The following is a 21,358-nucleotide window of genomic DNA, read 5'->3' on the forward strand; positions in this document are numbered from 1 at the left end:
TATAATATAGAAGTGAAAAATATTTCTTCTATTACATTTTAAAAATGTTTAGAAAATTCTTTTCTTTTAATGAAATAGTCAGTGTTATGTATCTTAAAGCCTTTAAGTGTATTCAAATAATCTCCAGAAAGTGATGTCTGGTAAATACTGCATTGCTCTCATCTCAGTTTTCCCATTACCTGGTCTTTTTTAGGTTTTATTTCATAAATTAAAATTCCTTTTTACTAGCCTGAAATCCACACTAGGATTATAATTTTATCATAGACTGTTTCCATCTGATGGGTCAGAGGTTTACAGATGACTAAGGAATACAAGAAAAATTTCATATATTGTATAAGATGAGCCAAGACAACACCCAGTAGCAGATAAGTGGTTTCAAACCTACTTTCTTATCTCAATGCCTTGTACATAGTTGTTGTTGTTAGGTGTGTTGAGTTGGTTCCAACTCATAGTGACGCCATGTACAACAGAATGAAACACTGCCTGGTTGCGTGCCATCCTCACAGTCATTGCTATGCTTGAGCCCATTGTTGCAGCCACTGTGTCAATCCATCTTGTTGAGAGTCTTCCTCTTTTTTTTTGACCTCTGCTTTACCAAGCATGACGTCCTCCAGGGACTGGTCCCACCTGATAACACGTCCAAAGTATGTGAGACGAAGTCTTACCATCCTCGCTTCTAAGGACAGATTTGTTCGTTCTTCTGGTAGTCTATGGTATACTTGATATTCTTTGCTGGCACCATAATTCAAATGCATCAGTTCTTCCTTTTTATTCATTGTCCAGCTTTTGCATGCATATGAAACGATTGAAAATACCATGGCTTGGGTCAGGCGAACCTTAGTCCTCAAAGTCACATCTTTGCTTTTTAACACTTTAAAGAGGTCTTTTGCAGCAGATTTGCCCAATGCAATATACATTGTTTGATTTTTTTTTTTTTTAATTGTACTTTAGATGAAGGTTTAGAGAGCAAACTAGTTTCTCATTAAACAATATACATACTGTTTTGTGACATGGTTGCCAGCCCCACGACATGTCAACACTCTCACTTCTCGACCTTGGGTTCTCTATTACCAGCTTTCTGTCCCCTCCTGCCTTTTTGTCCTTGCTCCTGTACTGGTGTGCCCATTCCTGCCTTCTCGTCCTTGTCCCTGTGCTGGTATGCCCATTTGGTCTTGTTTTGTTTTATGAGCCTGTCTAATCTTTGGCTGAAGGGCGAACCTTGGGAGTGACTTTATTACTGAGCTATAAGGGTGTCCAGTGGCCATAATCTCGGGGTTTCTCCAATGTCAGACCAGTAAGTTTGGTCTTTTTTTTTTTTGTGAGTTAGAATTTTGTTCTACAGTTTTCTCCATCTCTGTCTAGGACCCTCTATTGTGATCCCTGTCAGAGCAGTTGGTGGTTGTAGCCATGGTTTGATTTCTTGACTGTTGCTTCCACAGGCATTGATTGTGGATCCAAGTAAAGTGAAATACTTGACAGCTTCAGTCTTTTTTCCATTTATCATGATGTTGCTTGTTGGTTCAGTTGTGAGGATTTTTGGTTTATGTTGAGGTGTAATCAGTACTGAAAGTCTGTTGCCTTTGATCTTCATCAGTAAGTGCTTGAAGTCCTCTTCGCTTTCAGCAAGCAAAGTTGTGTCATCTGCATATCTCAGGTTTTTCATGATTCTTCCTCCAGTCCCAGTGCTGTGTTCTTCATATAGTCTGGCTTCTCAGATTGTATGCTTGTATGCTCAGTGTACAGATTGAATTAAGTATGGTGAAAGGATACAGCCCTGACTCACACCTTTCCTGACTTTAAACCATGCAGTATCTCCTTGTTCTGTTTGAATGACTGCCTCTTGATTTATGTACAGTTTCCTTATGCGTACAATTAAGTATTCTGGAATTCCATTTCTTCGCAGTGTTATCCATAATCTGTTATGATCCACACAGTCAAATGCTTTGTACATAGTAGACACACTAAATGTTTGCTAACTGAACTTAAAATATTAGATTAAGCTGACACAGTGACTGGGTGGTTTTGCCATTTGGGCAAGATGGCTTTTCCTATTTTGAAAAAGGGAGAAAACAACTTTGTATAGAATACATTCTGAGAAAGCTATGTTTAATGACAGTTATTTTGCAAATTGTTGAGTGCTTACCATAATGTCTGGCACTATATAACTGGTACTCAAGGGATGAATGGATGAAAAAGTGGAAGGACAAAGAAATAGAAGAAAAGATGGTTTACCATTCTAGATAATTTTTAAAAAAATATTTATCTCATAAAGAAATCTTGTTTTCTGGGAACTTTTAAATATAGATGACTGTTTTTTTATAGGATGTTTTCATATGGCTGGAGATCATAAATCCCAATTAGAGAAACTGTAGCATCTAAAAAATAGGGAAAAATTATCTTAGAACTGTGTAATTGAGTAAAATTATTTGAAATATGTGCTTACCATTCTGAAGCTATATTGTGAGCAACAATAATTAATTTCCATTTATTATTTCTCTGATAACTTAATTCAGAAGTGAGAGTTATAAAATAGAAGTTTATAGGTCTTCCTCAAAGCTCTATACCCCAGAATTATTTTTGTAGAAGTTTTACTTTGAAATGCTAATCAGCAATGTAGTCTTCTATAGTAAATGGTATTTGTTAGAGATACAACTAAGATAACTTCCCAGAGTAGGAGATCTACAAAGAAAATTTATTCTGGGAGCCAGTATCATATTGTCTCAGGTTTTAGAAACACCTTAGTAAGCAAACATTTAAGATATACATGCCTCTTATCTTGTATATAAAAGACATCGCTACCGGTACTGTCAACATCAGGACTTTCAATTCTAGAATAATGGATTAATAACAATAATAGTTTCATATGGTCCAGTTATTGTGTTTGTGTTGTATAATTTAGATGTGATATTGAATTCTGAATTTTTTTTCCTTGAAATGTTTGTTCCTTATTTTTAAAGCACCCTATTTTAATATTTTGTTCTGCAACTGATAATATATCCTTAAGTGTTTGATAATTAGTTTCTGATTTTTTTTTTCTTTTGTGGTACTTGATACAAGCACTCTTATGTAGAAAATATTAGTACACAAAATAACTTTAGAAAATTGCTTGAAAAAGGAGGTTACACTAGAATCCAGTCTTCAATGGATTATTTAATTTCTAAGATTCCTTTACAATAGCTAAAGAGGAGCTGCATACATTACAAATGTGGGCATAAAGACTGTAGTTAATGTAAGAGGATTAGAAGATGTAAGAATATAGCAAGCATAGTAGGTAAATACTATGAAATTCAGGAATCACTTGAATTGCTCTTTTGTGAAGTCTAGTGACCAGGAAGTTTTGTTTGTGCTGTTTAGGTACTGGCTCTCTACGAGTTGTTATTCTGCATTACCACATTGATTCATTTAGTCAGGTGAAACTCAGCATGGTCAGAAAGTTTATCTCCCTCAGAAATTGTTCCTTCCCTTTTCTTTTTCTCTTAATGGCTCCATCATTCTCTCATTCAAACAAAATGAGGAGTTCTGCATGACACCCTCTTCTGTCCTTAGTCACATGTAGTCATTTGCCTGCAAATGCCCTTACTGCTTCTCTTTCCTCTCTAACCCATTCACCTCCTTTTCACACTTCCGTTCTTTTTGGTCAGTACCATTCCACTTGCTTCCACCCTCTAAGGTTTTTCTTAATATTGTCCACTGTAACTTCTTTCTCTGATTGAATAGCTTCATGGTACTGATTATACCTCTTTATGGCTTGATTCCACCACATGGGTGTCAGTTTGTTGTTCAGATACAACACTGGAAGCGCTCACTTGTCTATGCCAAGAAATTTGGAAGACAGTTACATGGCCAGCTGACTGGAAGAGATCCATATTTGTGCCCATTCCAAAGAAAGATAATCCAATGGAATGTGGAAATTATTGAACAATATCATTAGTATCTCATGCAAGCAAAATTTTGCTGAAGATCATTCAAAAATGGCTGCAGCCCTCCATTGACAGGGAACAGGGCTAGAAATTCAAGCCGGATTCAGAAGAGGATGTGGAACGAGGGATATTGCTGGTGTCAGATGCATATTGGCTGAAACTAGAGAATACCAGAAAGATGTTTACCTTTGTTTCATTGACGACACAAAGACATTTGACTGTGTGGATCATAACAAATTATGTATAACATTGCAAAGAACGGGAATTCCAGAACACTTAACTGTGCTCATGTGAAACCTGTACATAGATCAAGAAAGAGGCAGTCAACAATTTCCAAGGCCAACTCTTCAGACAAAGATTGGACTGGACTGTGGGACATAAAATGATACTCGTAAAGAGTGTGCGTCTTAGCTCAAGTAGGTACATGAGACTAAATGGGCAGCTTCTGTCTGGAGGTGAGATGAGAAGGCAGAGAAGGTTAGGAGCTGGTTGAATGGATGTGGGAAATCGGGTGGAAAGGAGGAGTGTGCTGTCACAGTATAGGGAGAGCAATTAGGGTCACATAACAATGTATATATGAATTTTTGTATGAGAGACTAACTTGAAATGTAAACTTCCGCATAAACTACAACAATAAAAAAAAAAAAGAGGCAGTAGTTCGTACAGAACAAGGGGATTCTGCGTGGTTTAAAATCAGGAAAAGTGCGCATCAGGGTTGTATCCTTTCACCATACTTAACTCTATGCTGAGCAAATAATCTGAGAAGGTGGCCTTTATTAAGAATGGAGCATCAGGGTTGAAGGAAGACTCATTTAAGAACTTGAAATATGCAGATGACACAACCTTGCTTGTCGAAAATGAAGACAACATGAAGCACTTAGTGATGATCAAAGACTGCTGCCTTCAGTATGGATTATACCTTAACATAAAGAAAACAGAAATCCTCACAAGTGGACCAATAAGCAACATCATGATAAACGGAGAAAAGATTGAAGTTTTCAAAGGTTTCATTTTACTTGGATCCACAAGCAACGCCCATGAAAACAGCAGTGAATAAATCAGATGACTTATTGCATTGGGCAAATCTGTTGCAAAAGACCTCTTTAAACTGTTAAAAAGCAAAGATGTCACTTTGAGGACTAAGGTGCGCCTGACCCAAGCCATAGTCTTTTCAGTAGCCTCATATGCATGCAAAAGCTGGCCAGTGAATAAGAAATACAGAAGAAGAATTAATGCATTTCAATTGTGGTGTTGGCAAAGGATTTTGAATATACCGTGAATTGCCAGAAGAACAACCAAATCATTATTGAAGGAAGTACAGCCAGAATGCTCCTTAGAAGCAAGGATGGTGAGACTTCATCTTACTTAGTTTGGACACATCATCAGGAAAGATCAATCGCTAGAAAAGGACATCATATTTGGTAAAGGGAAGGGTTGGTGAAAATAAGGGGAAACCCTCCCCTAGATAGATTGACACAATGGCTGCAAAGTGGCCTCAAATATAGCAACAGTTGTGAAGATGGCACAGGACCAGCAATGTTTTATTTGTTATACATAAGGTCACCATGAGTTGAAGCCAACTCAATGATAATTAACAAGAAGAACATGGCTTGATTCTTATACTTTTTTATGTTTGGCTCTATTACTAGAATATATACTTCTTGAAGTTAAGTACCATGTCCTTTACAGTTGTTTATCCTCTCCTGTGCTCACTTAGTCTACTGCATTTCACATAAAGGTCTACAATGCCTTATCAACAATTCTGAAATCTAAAACACTCTGAAAACCTAAGGTTATTTTTTATGTGTTTGGCACTATACTCATTCGGCAGGAAAACCTGTCTTGACATGACATGAGGCTATTTTATTTTGTTCTATTAAAAAACTGCTGCTTTTTGTAGATGATAAACAGTTGAATAGAAACAGTTTCATATCGTTCACCCTTAATTTTATTTAACCTACTTAATGACAATATGTATAGATTTTGGTATAAAAGTACTAATGAATGTTTTTATGGAAGCGTAATGTGTAATTAATGAAAATAACTAGTACATGAACCATTAGTATGTCAGAGGTACCTATATGGTGCAGAGTGTCTAAATTCTGGTGGTCTCTGAGGATCTTAAACTAAGGTTACCAAAAGTCCTGATTTGCCTGGGGCAGCACTAGTTTATATTTGCTGTCTAGTTTTAATAATAATGCACCCTAACACCCCCTCCCCTTTTCTCAAAAGAGTCCTGATTTGGACAATAAATTATATGGTCATCTTACCTATAGCAGATACCCCTGCAATAGATACTTCCATTATGGTGGGTGACTTTAATTAAGAATTATAGCTTCCAGTCTCGTGATGTAGCTCCTATAGTTCTTACAGTTGTGTGCTGTTGAGTCGATTCTGATTCATAGGGACCCTATAGGACACAGTAGAATTGCCCCATAGGGTTTCCTAGGCGGTAGTTGTTACCGGAGCAGATTGCCTGGCTTTTTCTTCTTGGGGCTGCTGGGTGGGTTCAAATTGCCAACCTTTTGGTTAGCAGCAAAACGCTTAACCATTGTGCCACCAGGGATTCTTGTTCTTCTTCTAGTCACGTACAACTTTTCTACTTGATCAGATTATTTATCAGGAGACAAGGCTCACTGAAAATTGCTGAGAAGCTGATATCTTTATTTTCTTTAGTTGGAGGTGGTTGTTGTTGTTGTTAGGTGCCGTCGAGTCAGTTCCAGCTCATAGCAACCCTATGTCCAACAGAACGAAACACCGCTGAGTCCTGCACCATTCTCACAATTGAGTTGGAGGTACTTAGAGTAAAAAAGGACATGGCAAGTAACAGTTACTAAGACAAAAAAGCTGTTACCATGGGTTTGGTAGCAAGTGCCTGTTGATTAAAAAGGCAATTACAGTTTGTGGAGTTCTTGAATTGATCATAGTATATGCAGAAATGGCTTTTTTCTAAAGTTATTTGAGATGTTGGCAATGGTGAAAATTATTTCTGTCCTCTGGCCCAGAATTTACATACCCTTGCTGTATAAAAAAAATGAGGCATTTCCAGAGACTAAAGTTAGTTCAAGACAATATTTTACATAATAATTTTGTAGCTCCCCTCTTACAATCTTAAACACAATCTAAGATTCTTTTTAGCTGTGTTGACTCCCGAGCATCAATGTCAGTGATTTCACTGGTCTTTGTGACCAGTGAGAATCAAGAACAGTCCTGGATGGGATCTCTCTACCTTTTTTTGAGTCCATTTGGTTAGTCATATAGGGATACAGCGGCTGTCCTCCCTAATGGAGTAGGGCAGTTGACATGGTGCCATAGGGAGGGTAGGACAAAGAATGATAAAAATGAGTCCTGGGGCCTGTTTAGAATTACTGGGTAGCAATTGGGAGTCACATTAAGGTAGTCCAAAAGAGGTTGGGAAAGGTGAAGGATATAAGCCTTATTTTGTTGGCTTTTCCTCTCTTGGCACACATTAGGGTAAAAAAATAACTCTCTTGATCTTTATTTTCTTGGGAAATCTGCTTCTTTACAGTAGTATTTGAAATGTGTTGAAATGTTACTATACATAGTTGTTTCTCAGTAGCTATATTTATTTATTTAAATCCCTCTTGTTAGAGTTTTGTCGTTCAGGTTGAAATATAAAGCCACAGTTTAAGACTCCTTTTGTTTCTTGGCAAAATTGGCAATTGTTTTAAAAATTCAAAAGTCTGGAAACAATTTGTTTAGAACATGAAAAAGGAAAATTATTGTTCTCCTAACTTTAATGAAACATTTTTTTTTCCTTTGCAGAATGAAATTAACATTGAAAATATGGTTAGTTCCATAGATCCTGAAAAACAAGATTCTCCTCCTCCAAAACCACCAAGGACCCGCAGGTATTGTATGTCATATTTTTTTTTGAAAGGATACTTTTATTTTATTCAGTGTTATTAAAGTGACAAATTTTGAATGTTTCTAAGTTATTTTCATAACTTTTATTACCATTCTTTTGTTTAGGACTCTACCTACTTTTAATATAATAGACTTAGCTATAATAGCTGTCATTTATCAACTTATTTAAAAAAAGATGAACATTCTTACAATATCCTTTGCAGTTGCCTTGTTGAAGGGGATGCTAAGGAAGAAATACTGCAGCCGCCAGAACCTCACCCAGTGCCACCCATCTTGACACCTTCTCCCCCTTCAGCTTTTCCGACAGTCACTACAGTGTGGCAGGACAATGACAGATATCATCCAAAACCAGTGTTGCACATGGTTTCATCGGAACAACATTCAACAGATCTTAACAGAAACTATAATAAATCACCAGAACTTCCAGGGAAAAATGAGTCAACTATTGAACAGACAGAGAGAAAATTGGAGCGAAATTTAAGCTTTGAAATTAAGAAGGTGCCTCTCCAAGAGGGACCAAAAAGCTTTGATGGGAACACACTCTTGAATAGGGGACATGCAATTAAAATTAAATCTGCTTCACCTTGTATAATTGATAAGATCTCTAAGCCACAAGAACTGAGTGCAGGGGATTTAAAAGTTGATGATATTTCTCAGAATTCTTGTGTGGACTGCAGTATAACACAGTCAGATAAAGGCCCAGCTACTCCATCAGAAGAAACACAGAAGAATTCAGGCACACCCCCAAGGCCAGACTGTTTGCCTCTTGATGAGAAAGGACATGCAATGTGGTCATTTCATGGACCTGAAAATGCCCTACTCATGCCTGATTCCTCTGAAGACAAATCCTCTGATATCCATTGTCAAACTGTTAAAACTCTGAGTTTAACACCAAGCCCTACAACACAAGTTGAACCCCATGATCTTGTAGATCATCACAACAGTTCACCTCTATTCAGAACACCCCTCAGTTTTACTAATCCTCTTCACTCGGATGACTCAGACTCGGATGAAGGGAACTCTGATGGTGCTGTTACCAAGAATAAAACTAATATTTCTATAGCAAGTGCCACAGTTTCTGCTGCCACTGGTGCTGAAAGCATTTCTACTAGAAAAGTATTGCCGATGTCCATTGCTAGACATGATATAGCAGGAACCATACATTCAGGTGCTGAAAAAGGTAATAATAATATCTAATGCTTAAATATCTTTACTATGTGCCAGTCGCTTTCCTAAGCACTTTACCTGTATTAATTTATTTTTTATTCCACACTACCCTAGAACCTACAGCAAAGTTTAGTTTTTTTAGATATTTTTAATAAGTTTTTTTTGTTGTTACCTTAATTTGATCACATTGTGTTACTGATTTTGTTTCTGAAATTGTTGTAACTGAGAAATTTCTTTCCTTTTTCTTCCATGTTATAGCTTTTAGTATTTTACATGGATCAAAAATTTATCTAATTGAATAGTTAGAAATAATTTACGAAAGGTAGAGTCACTTTGAAGTAATGGTGACACAAATACTGTAGAATGGTTTGGTTGGCCATTTAATTTCATCCCTATTTCTCACAAATTCCTCGTTAGTCATCTTGTTTTGCTACCTTTAATTACAAAATACCTTTGTTTAACTCTCCTCACAAATGCTTCCAATAAGGCTGCTTTCAGTCTTGAATTTAAACAAGGAGCACTATTGTAGCTACTTAACAGAATATGGAAAGTTTAATTCATTCAGTGGTGAATGGCATATATACATACATAGTCACCAAGCTATTATTTAATTAATGACTATCTTCTTTAAGCAGCTTTAGTATTTGAAGATAATGTGTGAGCTCAGTGTGGTTATCAGTGGTCACTTACCTGTCAGTGAACTTTGACAGTGACACAGAGTGGCATTTATTTACAAGATACAGGCAAAATAAATACTGTGACCTTGAAAAATGTCTTTCAATTTCTATCTCTGGTTCAATTGAATACCACCCATACTGTAGTGTCTTGATTTTGTCCAACTCACAATACTGCATGTTTTGTCTTAAAAATGTATCTGATAGAATAGATAGAGTATAAGCTAGTATCTTAAATTTATAAAATTCTGTGTTTTATTTAAAGGATCTTCAGAATGGAATAGTTACCACAGGAAATATTGCTTTATTAGTTTAACATAATTTTAAATTGTTAGTATGTTTTTCTGCCTCAACTTTAAAGTTTAAAAAATACTGCCAGCTGTAAGTACACAAGAAAATGTGTAGACAAGAAATTTTCATTTTGGGCTTTTTTAGTTATATCAGTCATATGTCTTATACCTAGGAAATTTTTTTTTAACCATTACTAGAAATAGAATTTGGTGAGGGCAGGAAAGATGCATGATATGGTATGCTTATTAAAAGTTATTGTCACAAGACCAGTCTTTTGGTGATTCCAGAAAGTCCCTTTAAAATAAAACATACTATACAGTAATCAGCTCACTTCTGTTCTCTTATTTTATTTGTATTTCAAAGCAAAGATAGTTGTTAATGTGATTTCTGGTTTCTTTACAGTCTTCCTTAACTATGCTAAATGAATTTGGTATTAGCTGAAGATTTTTCTCTATATATGTTCTTTTCTGCATTATAACTACAAGCAGTCCTATTTTTAATGTGTCAATAATTATTTACCATGTGAATAAACATGAGCACAAGAATTACAGGTTTGTTCTTTTTTTTTTTAAAGAACTTGGTAGTGAGTTAACTGAGTAATTTTCTATTGATAATCTGAAACAACCTTTGCATAAGGTACTCATTACCATTGAGTCGATTCCAACCCATAGCTACCCTATAGGACAGAGCAGAACTGCCCTATAGGGTTTCTAGGAAACCCTGGTGGGGTAGTGCTTAAGAGCTATGGCTGCTAACCAAAAGGTCGGTAGTTCAAATCCACCAGGTGCTGCTTGGAAGCCCTATGGGGCAGTTCTTCTCTGTCCTATAGGGTTGCTATGAGTTGGAATCGACTCAATGGCAACAGGTTTGGTTTTCTATAGGGTTTCTAAGGTTATAATCTTTACAGAAGCAGACTGCCACATCTTTATCCCGAAGAGTGGCTGGTGGGTATAAATAGCTAACCTTTCAGTTAGCAGCCGAGCACTTTAACCACTGTGCCACCAGGGCTCCTTTGCGTAGTATCACCTGACAGATATTCCTGGTTGCGAATTCAGATTTTGATCTTTATTTAGGTCTCCTGAAAGATTCCCCAAATTTGGCTACATAGGCCCCTACTCAGTGTATGATATATAAAAGCCTATGTAAAATGTGCCGTCTCTGATAGGATAACTTCTAAAACAGAAGTCTACAACGTAGTTAAGGCCATCTAGAGATTCAAGGAGAAACAATCAGTTAAGAAGCAAGGGCCATAGTTAGAAAATGTCGATGAGAAGAAAGGTACAGAGTTTCCAAAATGAATACTTAATGTAAATGAGCAAGACTGCCCTTGCTGATTTGTTCACTCAATTAAGAAATGGTATCACAAGGCCAAGATTATGGGCCCCTTGTTTCCAGTAACCATCTTTTCACTATGAGGTGTTAAAAACGAGAGAGCAAGAAGTATGCTAATGGATCAGACTGCCACTGCTCTTGGAAAAGGTAGATAGTTCTTTGATGGCTTAATTTTTTTATACGCAAGAGAGAGTTACTCTTGGTAGGTATAAAAAGTATAGGACTAGAACTCTTGTCTCAGTAGGACCCAGAGGCTGCATTTTCTTGTGTCTCTGGTTCAATAAATGTAGGAGGGGAAGAGCAATCATACCTGGTTCATGCTTGTTGAAAACTGAAAAGGCTTTACTTGATTTTCAGTCTCTTTTTGGTGAAATAGCAGGGCATTATGGCAAGATTGTTCAGTTTTATATGTTTGTTCATGTTTTAGAGAGAGCAGTTGGCAAGGTCCTGACAAAATAATCTAGGACCCACACCTTCCCTAATGTTTAAGAGTCCACACACAGAATTGTATCCTTATGTCGTCTTTTATCCCAGTGGAAAACGCTAGTGAAAAGATCTGATAAACTCATTCACCTTAAACCATAATAAGGCTAACTGATGAGGCTTACTTAATGTGTTTTCTTTTCTAAGAGCTAATTTTGTTTTTACTAATTAAAGGCTTTTATATGACTTGAGTTAGTATTATCAAAGTATGCTAATGTTCACAAGATTTTAGGCAATAAACAAAAGAACGTTAAAATTTTTTAAATAATTTTACGTGTTTTAGAAAGATAGCTAGCACTTCAAATCTTATTTCACAGTTATACTGTTTAAAACTTGACTGAAGTACATAGTTACTTTAAATTCCATTCATTTTTAATTTATCAGGTAAATAGGAAATATGGTATATACTATGGCAAAGATCATGAAGGAGTTAAGCAGTTAAATCCATTTTGGCAGATACTGGCTTAAGTCAAATGACCAAAGCTTTCATTTATGGATTCAAAGCATCATCAGCAAGCATAGTCAGTCACTTGGCCTGCTGCCTTCTCTACTGAAGACTGTCCTAAGGACAGTCTGGTTAATGACTGGAGGCTATCACAGGAGAGTCCTTTTCACTATGCAGTAGTAATGAAGTTCATTCTTCTCTGCTCAAAAAGCTGTATAATATTTCTTGAAAACAAGGGTTTCTTGGTTTTTCTTACATTTTTAAAACTGATTTTCTTAGATACTTGTCACAAGGATTTTTAGAATGTCAGTAAAGCTCATTTTTAATAATTTGTCTAAATTTTATGTATTTATTTAGATGTTGATGTTAGTGAAGATTCTCCCCCTCCCCTACCTGAAAGAACTCCTGAATCTTTTGTGTTAGCAAGTGAACACAGTGAGTATCTCATCTGCTTTCACATTTACTTCCTACTCTAATAATAAACTCTGAAAAACGTGGCTGATTTTAATCTAGTAGCTATTGAGCTACATAATTAAATTCAAAAGCAGGTCTGAATTGGTATTGACAAACATTTTTAATGCCTTGTACAAAAAATACTTTAAAATGGTATTTTTTATTTGATAAGATTGCTAAAATGGCTACTACATTTATGTTAGGTACTAGAATCCAGTTCAGTGCCATTATAAATGTATTTGCAGTTTGGTGTCTTTCAAGTTATTAAAAGTAGCACATATTTATGGAAAGATAATAATTCCTTTACTTGGTGCCAGTTTAGGTAAGTAAAAATTTTAGTTGGGTTGTGGGTGATGTATCACTTGATTGGTGTTAAATGGCCACTAAAGTATCAGTGAGAACTGGGAGAAAGTGATCATAATTCAAAGCACTGATAATATAATTCTCCCCACCCCACCCTCCAAAAGGAGTACAGAAACAGCTTTAATGCATTTGCAGTGTCTCTTGCTCAGTGTGGGTGCTCACTGAGTCCCTGTCCAGGATGAGGACTTTGTATATGTGTGTTTAGCTAGTATTATTACTACAGTTTATTTTTAAGCTTCTTCAAAAAGACTTACTTTTCTAATCTTAGTTACATTTCACCAATAGTTTATTAATTTTAATTGATTTTAAGAATGTTTAAAACTGAAGCATTATACATCTATAGATGATGTCACATCTGTAGATTACAACGAGCAAATAAAAGCCCTGATGACTGAATTAATTTCGTTAAAATTTTAAGAAAGGAGATTTAAAACAATTTTCTTGAAACAATAAAAACTAGAAAATTTTTTAATGGAAGTGCTAGTTTCTAGAAAGCTGTGGGGTCAGTTTTTGTATATTACTTTAATGCAAAGAAATTTCAAGAATTAAAGATGTTAATTGTAATTATAAAATTTCCTTTTTCTCAGATACATCTGTAAGAGCTGAATGGAGTGAACTTCAAAGTCAGAAACAGTCTGAACAAAAAAAATCTGAAGTGAGTCCTTTTGGGATTGGAACAGCAATAATTTAATATTTTTGCTCTTTTGTTATCTTACAGTTATTACAATAACTATTACTTTAAGACCATTACATATAGTTTATAATTTTTTTTCCATTTTTTTAAATTGTACTTTAGGTAAAGGTTTACAGAGCAAATTAGTTTCTCATTAACAATTAATATACATACTGTTGTGTGACACTGGTTGCCAACCCCACGACATGTTAACACTCTCTCCTTCTCAACCTTGGGTTCCCTGTTACCAGCTTTCCTGTACCCTCCTGCCGCCTTGTCCTTGCCCCTGAGCTGGTGTGCCCATTTTGTTTTATAGGCCTGTCTAATTTTTGGCTGAAGGGTAAACCTTCAGTGACTTCGGTACTGGGTTAACAGGGTGTACGAGGGCCATACTCTCGGGGTTTCTCCAGTCTGTCAGGCCAGTAAGTCTGGTCTTTTTTTGTGAGTTCGAATTTTGTTCTACATTTTTCTCCAGCTCTGTCTGGGGCCCTCTACTGTGATCCCTGTCAGAGCAGTCGGTAATGGTAGCCAGGCACCATCTAGTTGTGTTGGACTCAGTTTGGTGAACGCTGTGGTAGCTGTGGTCCGTTAGTCCTTTGGACTAATCTTTCCCTTGGTCTTTGGTTTTCTTCATGTATAGTTTATAATTTTTGATCAGTGTTTCTGGTACTAATGTTTGAGATGGAAAGCCTATATAAAATGTAGGATCTGAAATTTTTAATAAGGGTAACATGAAAAGCTGCTTTTGAAATTTGTAAATTATGCCATGTTCCAAATCATTTCAGAGATATGAATGGAACAGGAGTTACTGTTTTCAAGGTTATAGTACTTTCCTAGGTTTTGTTCCACTCATTATAATACTAGGCACAAAGTTCCTCCTTTTGGTTATTCTGGCTATCTGAGGTTTTTGTCCCTAGTCAGGAAAAGTTTTGGTAGCTAAATATTTGGCCATGGGAAATACCATTTTTCCTCAGCATTAACATTTTTCATACTTTTCCCCACATTTTAATATCTCTAAAATTGGGATACATCTTATAGTTGATAAAAACATTGTGATATAGTTTAATTGATGTATAAAATAGTGGTAACTTATAATAATGATATATCTTATCATCTATGGTATCATAATTTGATGAGATATGGTAGATGGCTGGCAAAATGTTACTGTGTGTATGTTCTTTGGTACAGTAGTTCCTGCTTTTTCGGTTTCTATCTAGAAGGGAAAAGGAACTCTCCTGTTCCTTTCTCAGTATAAATCAGCATAACATTTAAAAATTTTAAGCCTGATTGAAAACATCATTGTTTTCTTTCCCTCTTACACTGAGAATCTTGATACACCTGCCTTGATTTCTTGGGATATATATCCACAACCCAGTATGGGTAGATATCCAAACTTAGTTTTCTATTATTTGTACATAAAAGGAGGAGTGTATTGTAATAGCTATTAAATGTCTTCCTTATAGGGCTTGATAACCTCTGGAAATGAAAAATGTGGTAAGTGATTAAAGATTTTCTTTTTCCTATAGAATATAGATTAATTTCCATAAAATTGTATATCTCATAGTACACACTATCTGGTTATCTCTGTATGTGAAATATGTAGGACAACTCTTCTGAAAGGTGAAGTATGTGTACTGTGTTGTTGTTATTGTTGTTAGGTGTCATTGAGTTGGTTCCGACTCATAGCGACCCTATGTACAACAGAATGAAACACTGCCCGGTCCCACACCATCAAAGTATGTAGTATAATTCCTCCAAATTAATTAGTACTACCAGGTATTATTATTGATCTGGAAAATAATGGGAGCATTTATTTATCCAGCTAATGGGAAAGTAGTTACTTTTTAAATATTTTAAAATATTTTCTTGCATTTTATTGTCTGTTGTTATAAAAACACTTAGGAGCTAGATCCTGACAGTGGGTAGCTATTTGAATAAATGCCCCGTATTAACCTAGATGATTGAATTGGGTTCATAATAATCAATTGTTTTGGAAATCAAAGTCCTTTTTAGGACTTTTACATTTATTTCTGAAGACTAATAAGATTATGTAGTTCTAATTAGTGTTACAATGCCAAGTTAGAAATTTTTCTGCCACATTACTATTACTATCATAGTAAAATAGGTCGTTATTATTTTTATAAATCAGTGGCCATGTAAGTAGCTCATCAAACAGCCTATACAGTTCCTTCAATTCATCTTTTGTCTCTGCCCTCATCCTCCATTTTGGATCTATTCCATGATCACACCCTGGATCTACCATACCATTTTATTTTATTCTTTGGGATTGCTGGGTGCTGCTGGGGAACATCACTCAGTTTTACAGATTGAACCTACAATTCTAGGTCTTTATCCAAAGTGAAGTCCTACACATTGCTGGTAATCTTATATGTTCTAGTTGGTAACATTTCTGTCTCCCCTGAGTTTTCCAAACCTTAATTTTCTTCTAAAATCATCAGCCCCACTAACTCTTGGTCAGAGATAACCTGTATTTCACTGAGAGAATTGAGGCCTTTAGACCAGATCTTCGTTACTTCGTAGAAGCTGGCCCTGAATACCTCAGACAACCTCTAGTTTAATCTTGATGCCCTTCCTCTGGCTCCCCGTTGTATGCTGCGTGTAATTTAATTATAAAACTTAATCACACTACTGTATTAATTTATGTAGTTGGCAAACTGCAGCCCACTGGCCAGATCTTGCCCTTGGCTTGTTGTTGTTTGGCCCTTGAGCTGAGAATGTTTTTTTACATTTTTAAAGAGTTGTTGGAAACAAAAACAAACAAAAATCAAAGATAATGTGACAGAGCCGATATGTGGACTGCAAAGCCTAAAATATTTACTCTTTAGTCCTTTATAGCTGCTGGAGCCCTGGTAGCACAGTAGTTAAGCACTCATCTGGTAACTGAAAGGTCAGTGGTTCAAACCCATCAGCCACTCTGCGAGAGAAAGATGTGGCGGTTTGCTCTTGTAGAGATTACGGCCTTAGAAACCCTATGAGAACAGTTCTGCTCTGTCCTCTGGGGTCACTATGAGTCGGACGCAACTCGATGGGAATGGTTTTTGTTTGTTTTAGCCCTTTACAGAAAAAGGTTGCTGATCCCTGACTATACTACAAGCACCTGGAGGACAAGGACCATGTTTTATTTGACTTGTATTCCAAGTGTCCAGAAAGTTTCCATACAGCGGTGTAGGGGACTTGATAAAGGTTGTGAAAAATGCAAGATCATAGTAGTTAACTTCTTAGAATTATTCCATACAAAATGTATCATTTTAACTTTAAATTTAGTGACCAATAATTATTTGATTCCATTTTCAAATATAAAAAGTTATCAATAAAAATAAAACAAACAAAAAAAACCTCCATTGCTGTTGAGTTGATTCTGACTATAGCGACCCTATAGGATAGAGTAGAACTGCCCCATAGGGTTCCAAGGAGTGACCAGTGGATTCAAACTGTCGACCTTTTTGGTTAGCAGCCAAGCTCTTAACCATGTGCCACCAGGGCTCCATCAGTAGTGCTAGGAGTGGATAAAAACCAAACCAAATCCGCCGCCCTTGAGTTAATTCCGACTCATAACGACCCTGTAGGATAGAGAAGAACTGCCCCATAGAGTTTCTAAGGCTGTAATCTTTATGGGATCAGACTGCTACATCTTTTCTCTTGTAGAGTGGATGGTGGGTTTGAACCACTGACCTTTTGGTTAGCAACCAGGCTCTTAACCACTGCTCCACCAGAGCTCCTTAGCAATGGATATAAACTCTTAAAATAATTACTACATGTAGGGGCCAATAAGTACTTAACTATGAACTTGTTTGTCATTGATTTCCATATAAAGACATTTCAGTTGCAGTTATTACCTTAGAACACATGTATATAGTATAACTATTTCAAGAAAACATAATATGCCGAGACCCAGGTTTATTATATAAAGGTAACGGCATAATGAGATTCTTCACATTGCTGAAGTACTCACTGCAGATTTCTAGGTGCCCTCAAGAGCACCTAACACGATTCCTGGGCCTCTAGAATTGATACCCAAGAGAGAAAACTTGCTCTTTAACTCATTGCCAACATTAAAACAATTAGTTTGTTCTGTGTATGGTGCTGGGAAACATTATATTCTGCAAATGATAATGATTAACAAGGGCTTTGTTGTACAATTTAGATCATCCAGCAGGAGGCGTTCACACGGTGACTTATATAGACTGCCCACCTACTTTCAGTGACAAGAAAGAGCAAATATCATTAAGTCTGACAGAAGCCACAGATATTGGTAATATTTTTAATACATAATTTTAAAACTTCAAGTAGTTAATGCTGACAAGAATGAGAAAAGGCCATTCTTTGTGATTGTTCCAGGATTTCCTTAGAGCAAAGTTATCAGATTTTGTTCTATGATTTATTCAGGTTCTGAAATGACACTTGCCAAGAATAAAACATCTATGACCAAAGTTGATTAAAATTAATCGTGAAATAATTTATTCTGTTCTACACTGAGATTAAAAACTCACTGTTGTTAATTGCTGTTGAAAACTAAAATCTAAAAAAACTGCAATACATAAGCAAATATTTTGTGTTGGACAGTAAAATATCTTAAATGTTTTTCGTACATTGTGATAGAATTAGCATATTACTTTTAAAGAAACTATTATTTTCAATTCCCCCAAACAAATTTACATTGGCCCTTTAGCTAAAAATGATTTCAGTTTTGTTTGGTTTAAATCCTAAATTCCTATGTGGAAATTTATTTGTTCCAGAAAATGAAGATGTTTGGATATGAGTTTGGTAGCTTAAAAATATGCTGAACGCTGACCAATTATTCTGGTGTTTTGACTATAGGTTTTGGTAATCGCTGTGGAAAACCCAAAGGACCAAGAGATCCACCTTCAGAATGGACATGATTCAGGGAGTTAAAAGACACTTTAAATTATACTGGAAAATTTAAGTGCCACTGAAATCCAGATTAGTATTCCATCTTAAAAATGTGGGACTAACAGCAGTGTAGATTGTTACCTTAAGATTTTTTTGCTGGGATGGTCTACCTGCCTATACTACACTTAGGAAAAAGTATTACATATGGTTTATTTTGTAACTTCAAGTATTACTGCCTTAATGTCTCTTAACCCTGTTACACGCTGCTTGTAGACATGTTAATATAGTAATACTTTTATGATAAACTGAGTTTAAGGACTACTCTTTTGCTAATGTTTTATCATGTATGCATTATTTTGTATTTGTACAGGGCAAGTAGGTATATAATTTGATAAAGTTGCAGTCATAAAATATTATTAACAGAAGATGTAAGAAATTTCTGCATGGTCTAAATTTTTGTGTACCTTATTTGTAAATTATTTGCCCTGAAGTTTTAGAAAATAGTTTCTGAATTTAAAAATAGCTGGATTCATGCAGCCAGCATTGTAGGTTATCAGAAATCAAAGATTGTAATAATAATACATTTTGTAAATTGTAAGCAAAAGGTTATTTTTATATTATATACTGTCTAATTGTCCATCCTAATTGTCTTTGTTTTCATCTAGTCATGGAGATTCAGTAAGTGCCTTGGAACAATATTGAATTCTCTTAGCTTGTGTGTGTTACTTTAATATTTGAAGTCAACTGGGGTTAGAAGACTATTAAAATATATGTATGTTTCAGGTTATTTGACCTGCCATTAAAAAAAACAGAAACAATTTTATAGTGCCTACCTGTTGTCTTGGGTTTTCATTCTTCATTTTTAGGATATTAGACTTAATGTCAGTCTTCCTGCTGGCTTAGTCTTATTTTTAAGCTACTGACATGAGTGGGACTTAATCTCTTAATTAAGGAATAGGGAGCACCTTCTTCCTTATGGCTCTGCAATTCTAAATACTTTATCGTTGAGTCAGCCTTAGGTATTCTTATCATTATTAGTGTACCAAGATCCTAGTGGAACACCAGGCAGAGGTGAGGTTGGGAAAGAGGGACAGGTTTCTTCCCATCCCACATCTGGAACATAGGTCTTATAAATACCAAGTATGAATTTTGACACCACTGATTGATGTTAATGGAATTTTACTCTATCAATATTTTCCTTCTTTATACAAACAGTGAAAAAATTAGTTAGGATACTAAAGTGAGTAGAAAGGGGATGGTTGTGAAGGAGAAAACCATACTAGAATTTTGTATTAATTTTTTAAGCTAAATAGTCTTCATGTTGATACCTTAGAATTTCAAAGTTTTCTCATATATTTTGATCTTGATAAGGAAATGAGAATACGGTGGACCCTTGACATTCAAAAGACACACCCTAATAGCATATCATTTTCCTAATAAAATTTAAACTTAAATAAAAATCTAGTCCTTTCACAAATTTGATGATTTGTATAATATGGCACTGAAATCATCTTTATAAAGATTTTTTGGTTGGGAATTTGTTGCTTGAAACACCTTCACTGAAGTATAACATGTATTCAGAAGGGTGAAAACTAATATTAATCATCACAAAGTATACATATCATGTGGATATAACCACTGCCTAGATCAAAGCAATAAACGTTATCAGCTCCTGAGAAACTTCCCCCTCGTGCTTCTGGGACTCCTTTGTTATTATATGTGTAGTAATCATTTGTTCATTTTTCATTGCTCTAAAGTTTTGCATTGTGTGAATATACCATAATTTGCCTGTTCTGTTATTAATATATATTTGGTTGTTTTGGTTTTCGAAATTACAAAGTATGCTGTAGTGAATATTTCTGAATGTGTCTTGGTGTACATATGTATATTTTCCGTTGGGTATATATCAAGGCTTAGGACTTTAGTTTATTGGGTATGTGCATATATTCAGCTTTAGTAGACACTGCCAAACCTTTTTCCAAAGTTGCAGTTCTAATTGTTCCGTATCCTTGTCAACCCTTGCTATTAATAGTAGTTCTCATTTTAGCTATTTTATATCACAGTTGTATTGCATTGTGATTTGAATATATATTTTTACCTAATGATTATAGTTGAACACCTTTTCATGTGTTTCTGGACATGTGGAGATCCTGTTTTGTGAACTGCCTGTTCAAGTCTCAAGCAGATATTGTTTGGCTTATCTGCTAAAACTGAATGTATACATACCCTATAGTCTGGCAATTCTGTACCTGTTTTTTTATGGGTTATCTGACCTTTTCTTATTGATTTATTGGAATTATTAATATATTCTGCATTTTGACCCTTGTGGGTTTGCCTATGGTTTGCCTTTTCACTCTATTAATGGTGTCTTTTGATAAATAGGAGTTTCTAGATTTAATTTAGTCCCAAGTTATCAACCACCATTTATTGAGAAAGCTGTCCTTTCTCCACTGTTCTATCAGATATCCATTTATATGTGGGTCAGTTTCTGGATTTTTCTCTATTCAATTACCTAGCCTTATGATGATATTTTAAATTCTGCCTTTTTACAGCTTTTGCTTTCTCCCACTGATTAATTTTTATACTGCCTGGAACACTTGATGAAACAGTTATTCACTTTTATTTTTCTATATAAAGCGTGTAATAAACTCAGTTGTATCTGAATAAGTCACTGCCAAATTCATCCTGCCTCTTTATCCACAACTACTCCTTGTAGCTAAGGCTACAAAGACCCTTAGATTGCCCCTTTTCCATCACAACCACTATTAGTTGGCTTCTTTTGGGAAGCCATTTTTCA

At 35.6% G+C, this 21,358-nt stretch overlaps 1 protein-coding gene across 1 annotated transcript in view; it reads left to right on the forward strand.

The window, feature by feature from the left end:
- PTPN12 (protein tyrosine phosphatase non-receptor type 12) overlaps positions 1-21,124 on the forward strand; it is a 49,000-nt gene extending 27,876 nt beyond the window's left edge. Inside the window, exons 10-16 of the mRNA XM_023725036.1 lie at positions 7,707-7,792; positions 8,012-8,988; positions 12,558-12,635; positions 13,604-13,671; positions 15,153-15,183; positions 17,855-17,962; positions 18,529-21,124. Coding sequence (XP_023580804.1) covers positions 7,707-7,792; positions 8,012-8,988; positions 12,558-12,635; positions 13,604-13,671; positions 15,153-15,183; positions 17,855-17,962; positions 18,529-18,590 — 1,410 coding nt within the window. The 3' untranslated portion in view covers positions 18,591-21,124. The remainder of the gene's footprint in view (positions 1-7,706; positions 7,793-8,011; positions 8,989-12,557; positions 12,636-13,603; positions 13,672-15,152; positions 15,184-17,854; positions 17,963-18,528) is intronic.
- The last annotated feature ends 234 nt before the right edge of the window (positions 21,125-21,358 follow it).

Source organism: Trichechus manatus, unplaced genomic scaffold, assembly GCF_000243295.1.
Source record: "Trichechus manatus latirostris isolate Lorelei unplaced genomic scaffold, TriManLat1.0 scaffold00280, whole genome shotgun sequence".
NCBI classification, from domain to species: Eukaryota; Metazoa; Chordata; class Mammalia; order Sirenia; family Trichechidae; genus Trichechus; species Trichechus manatus.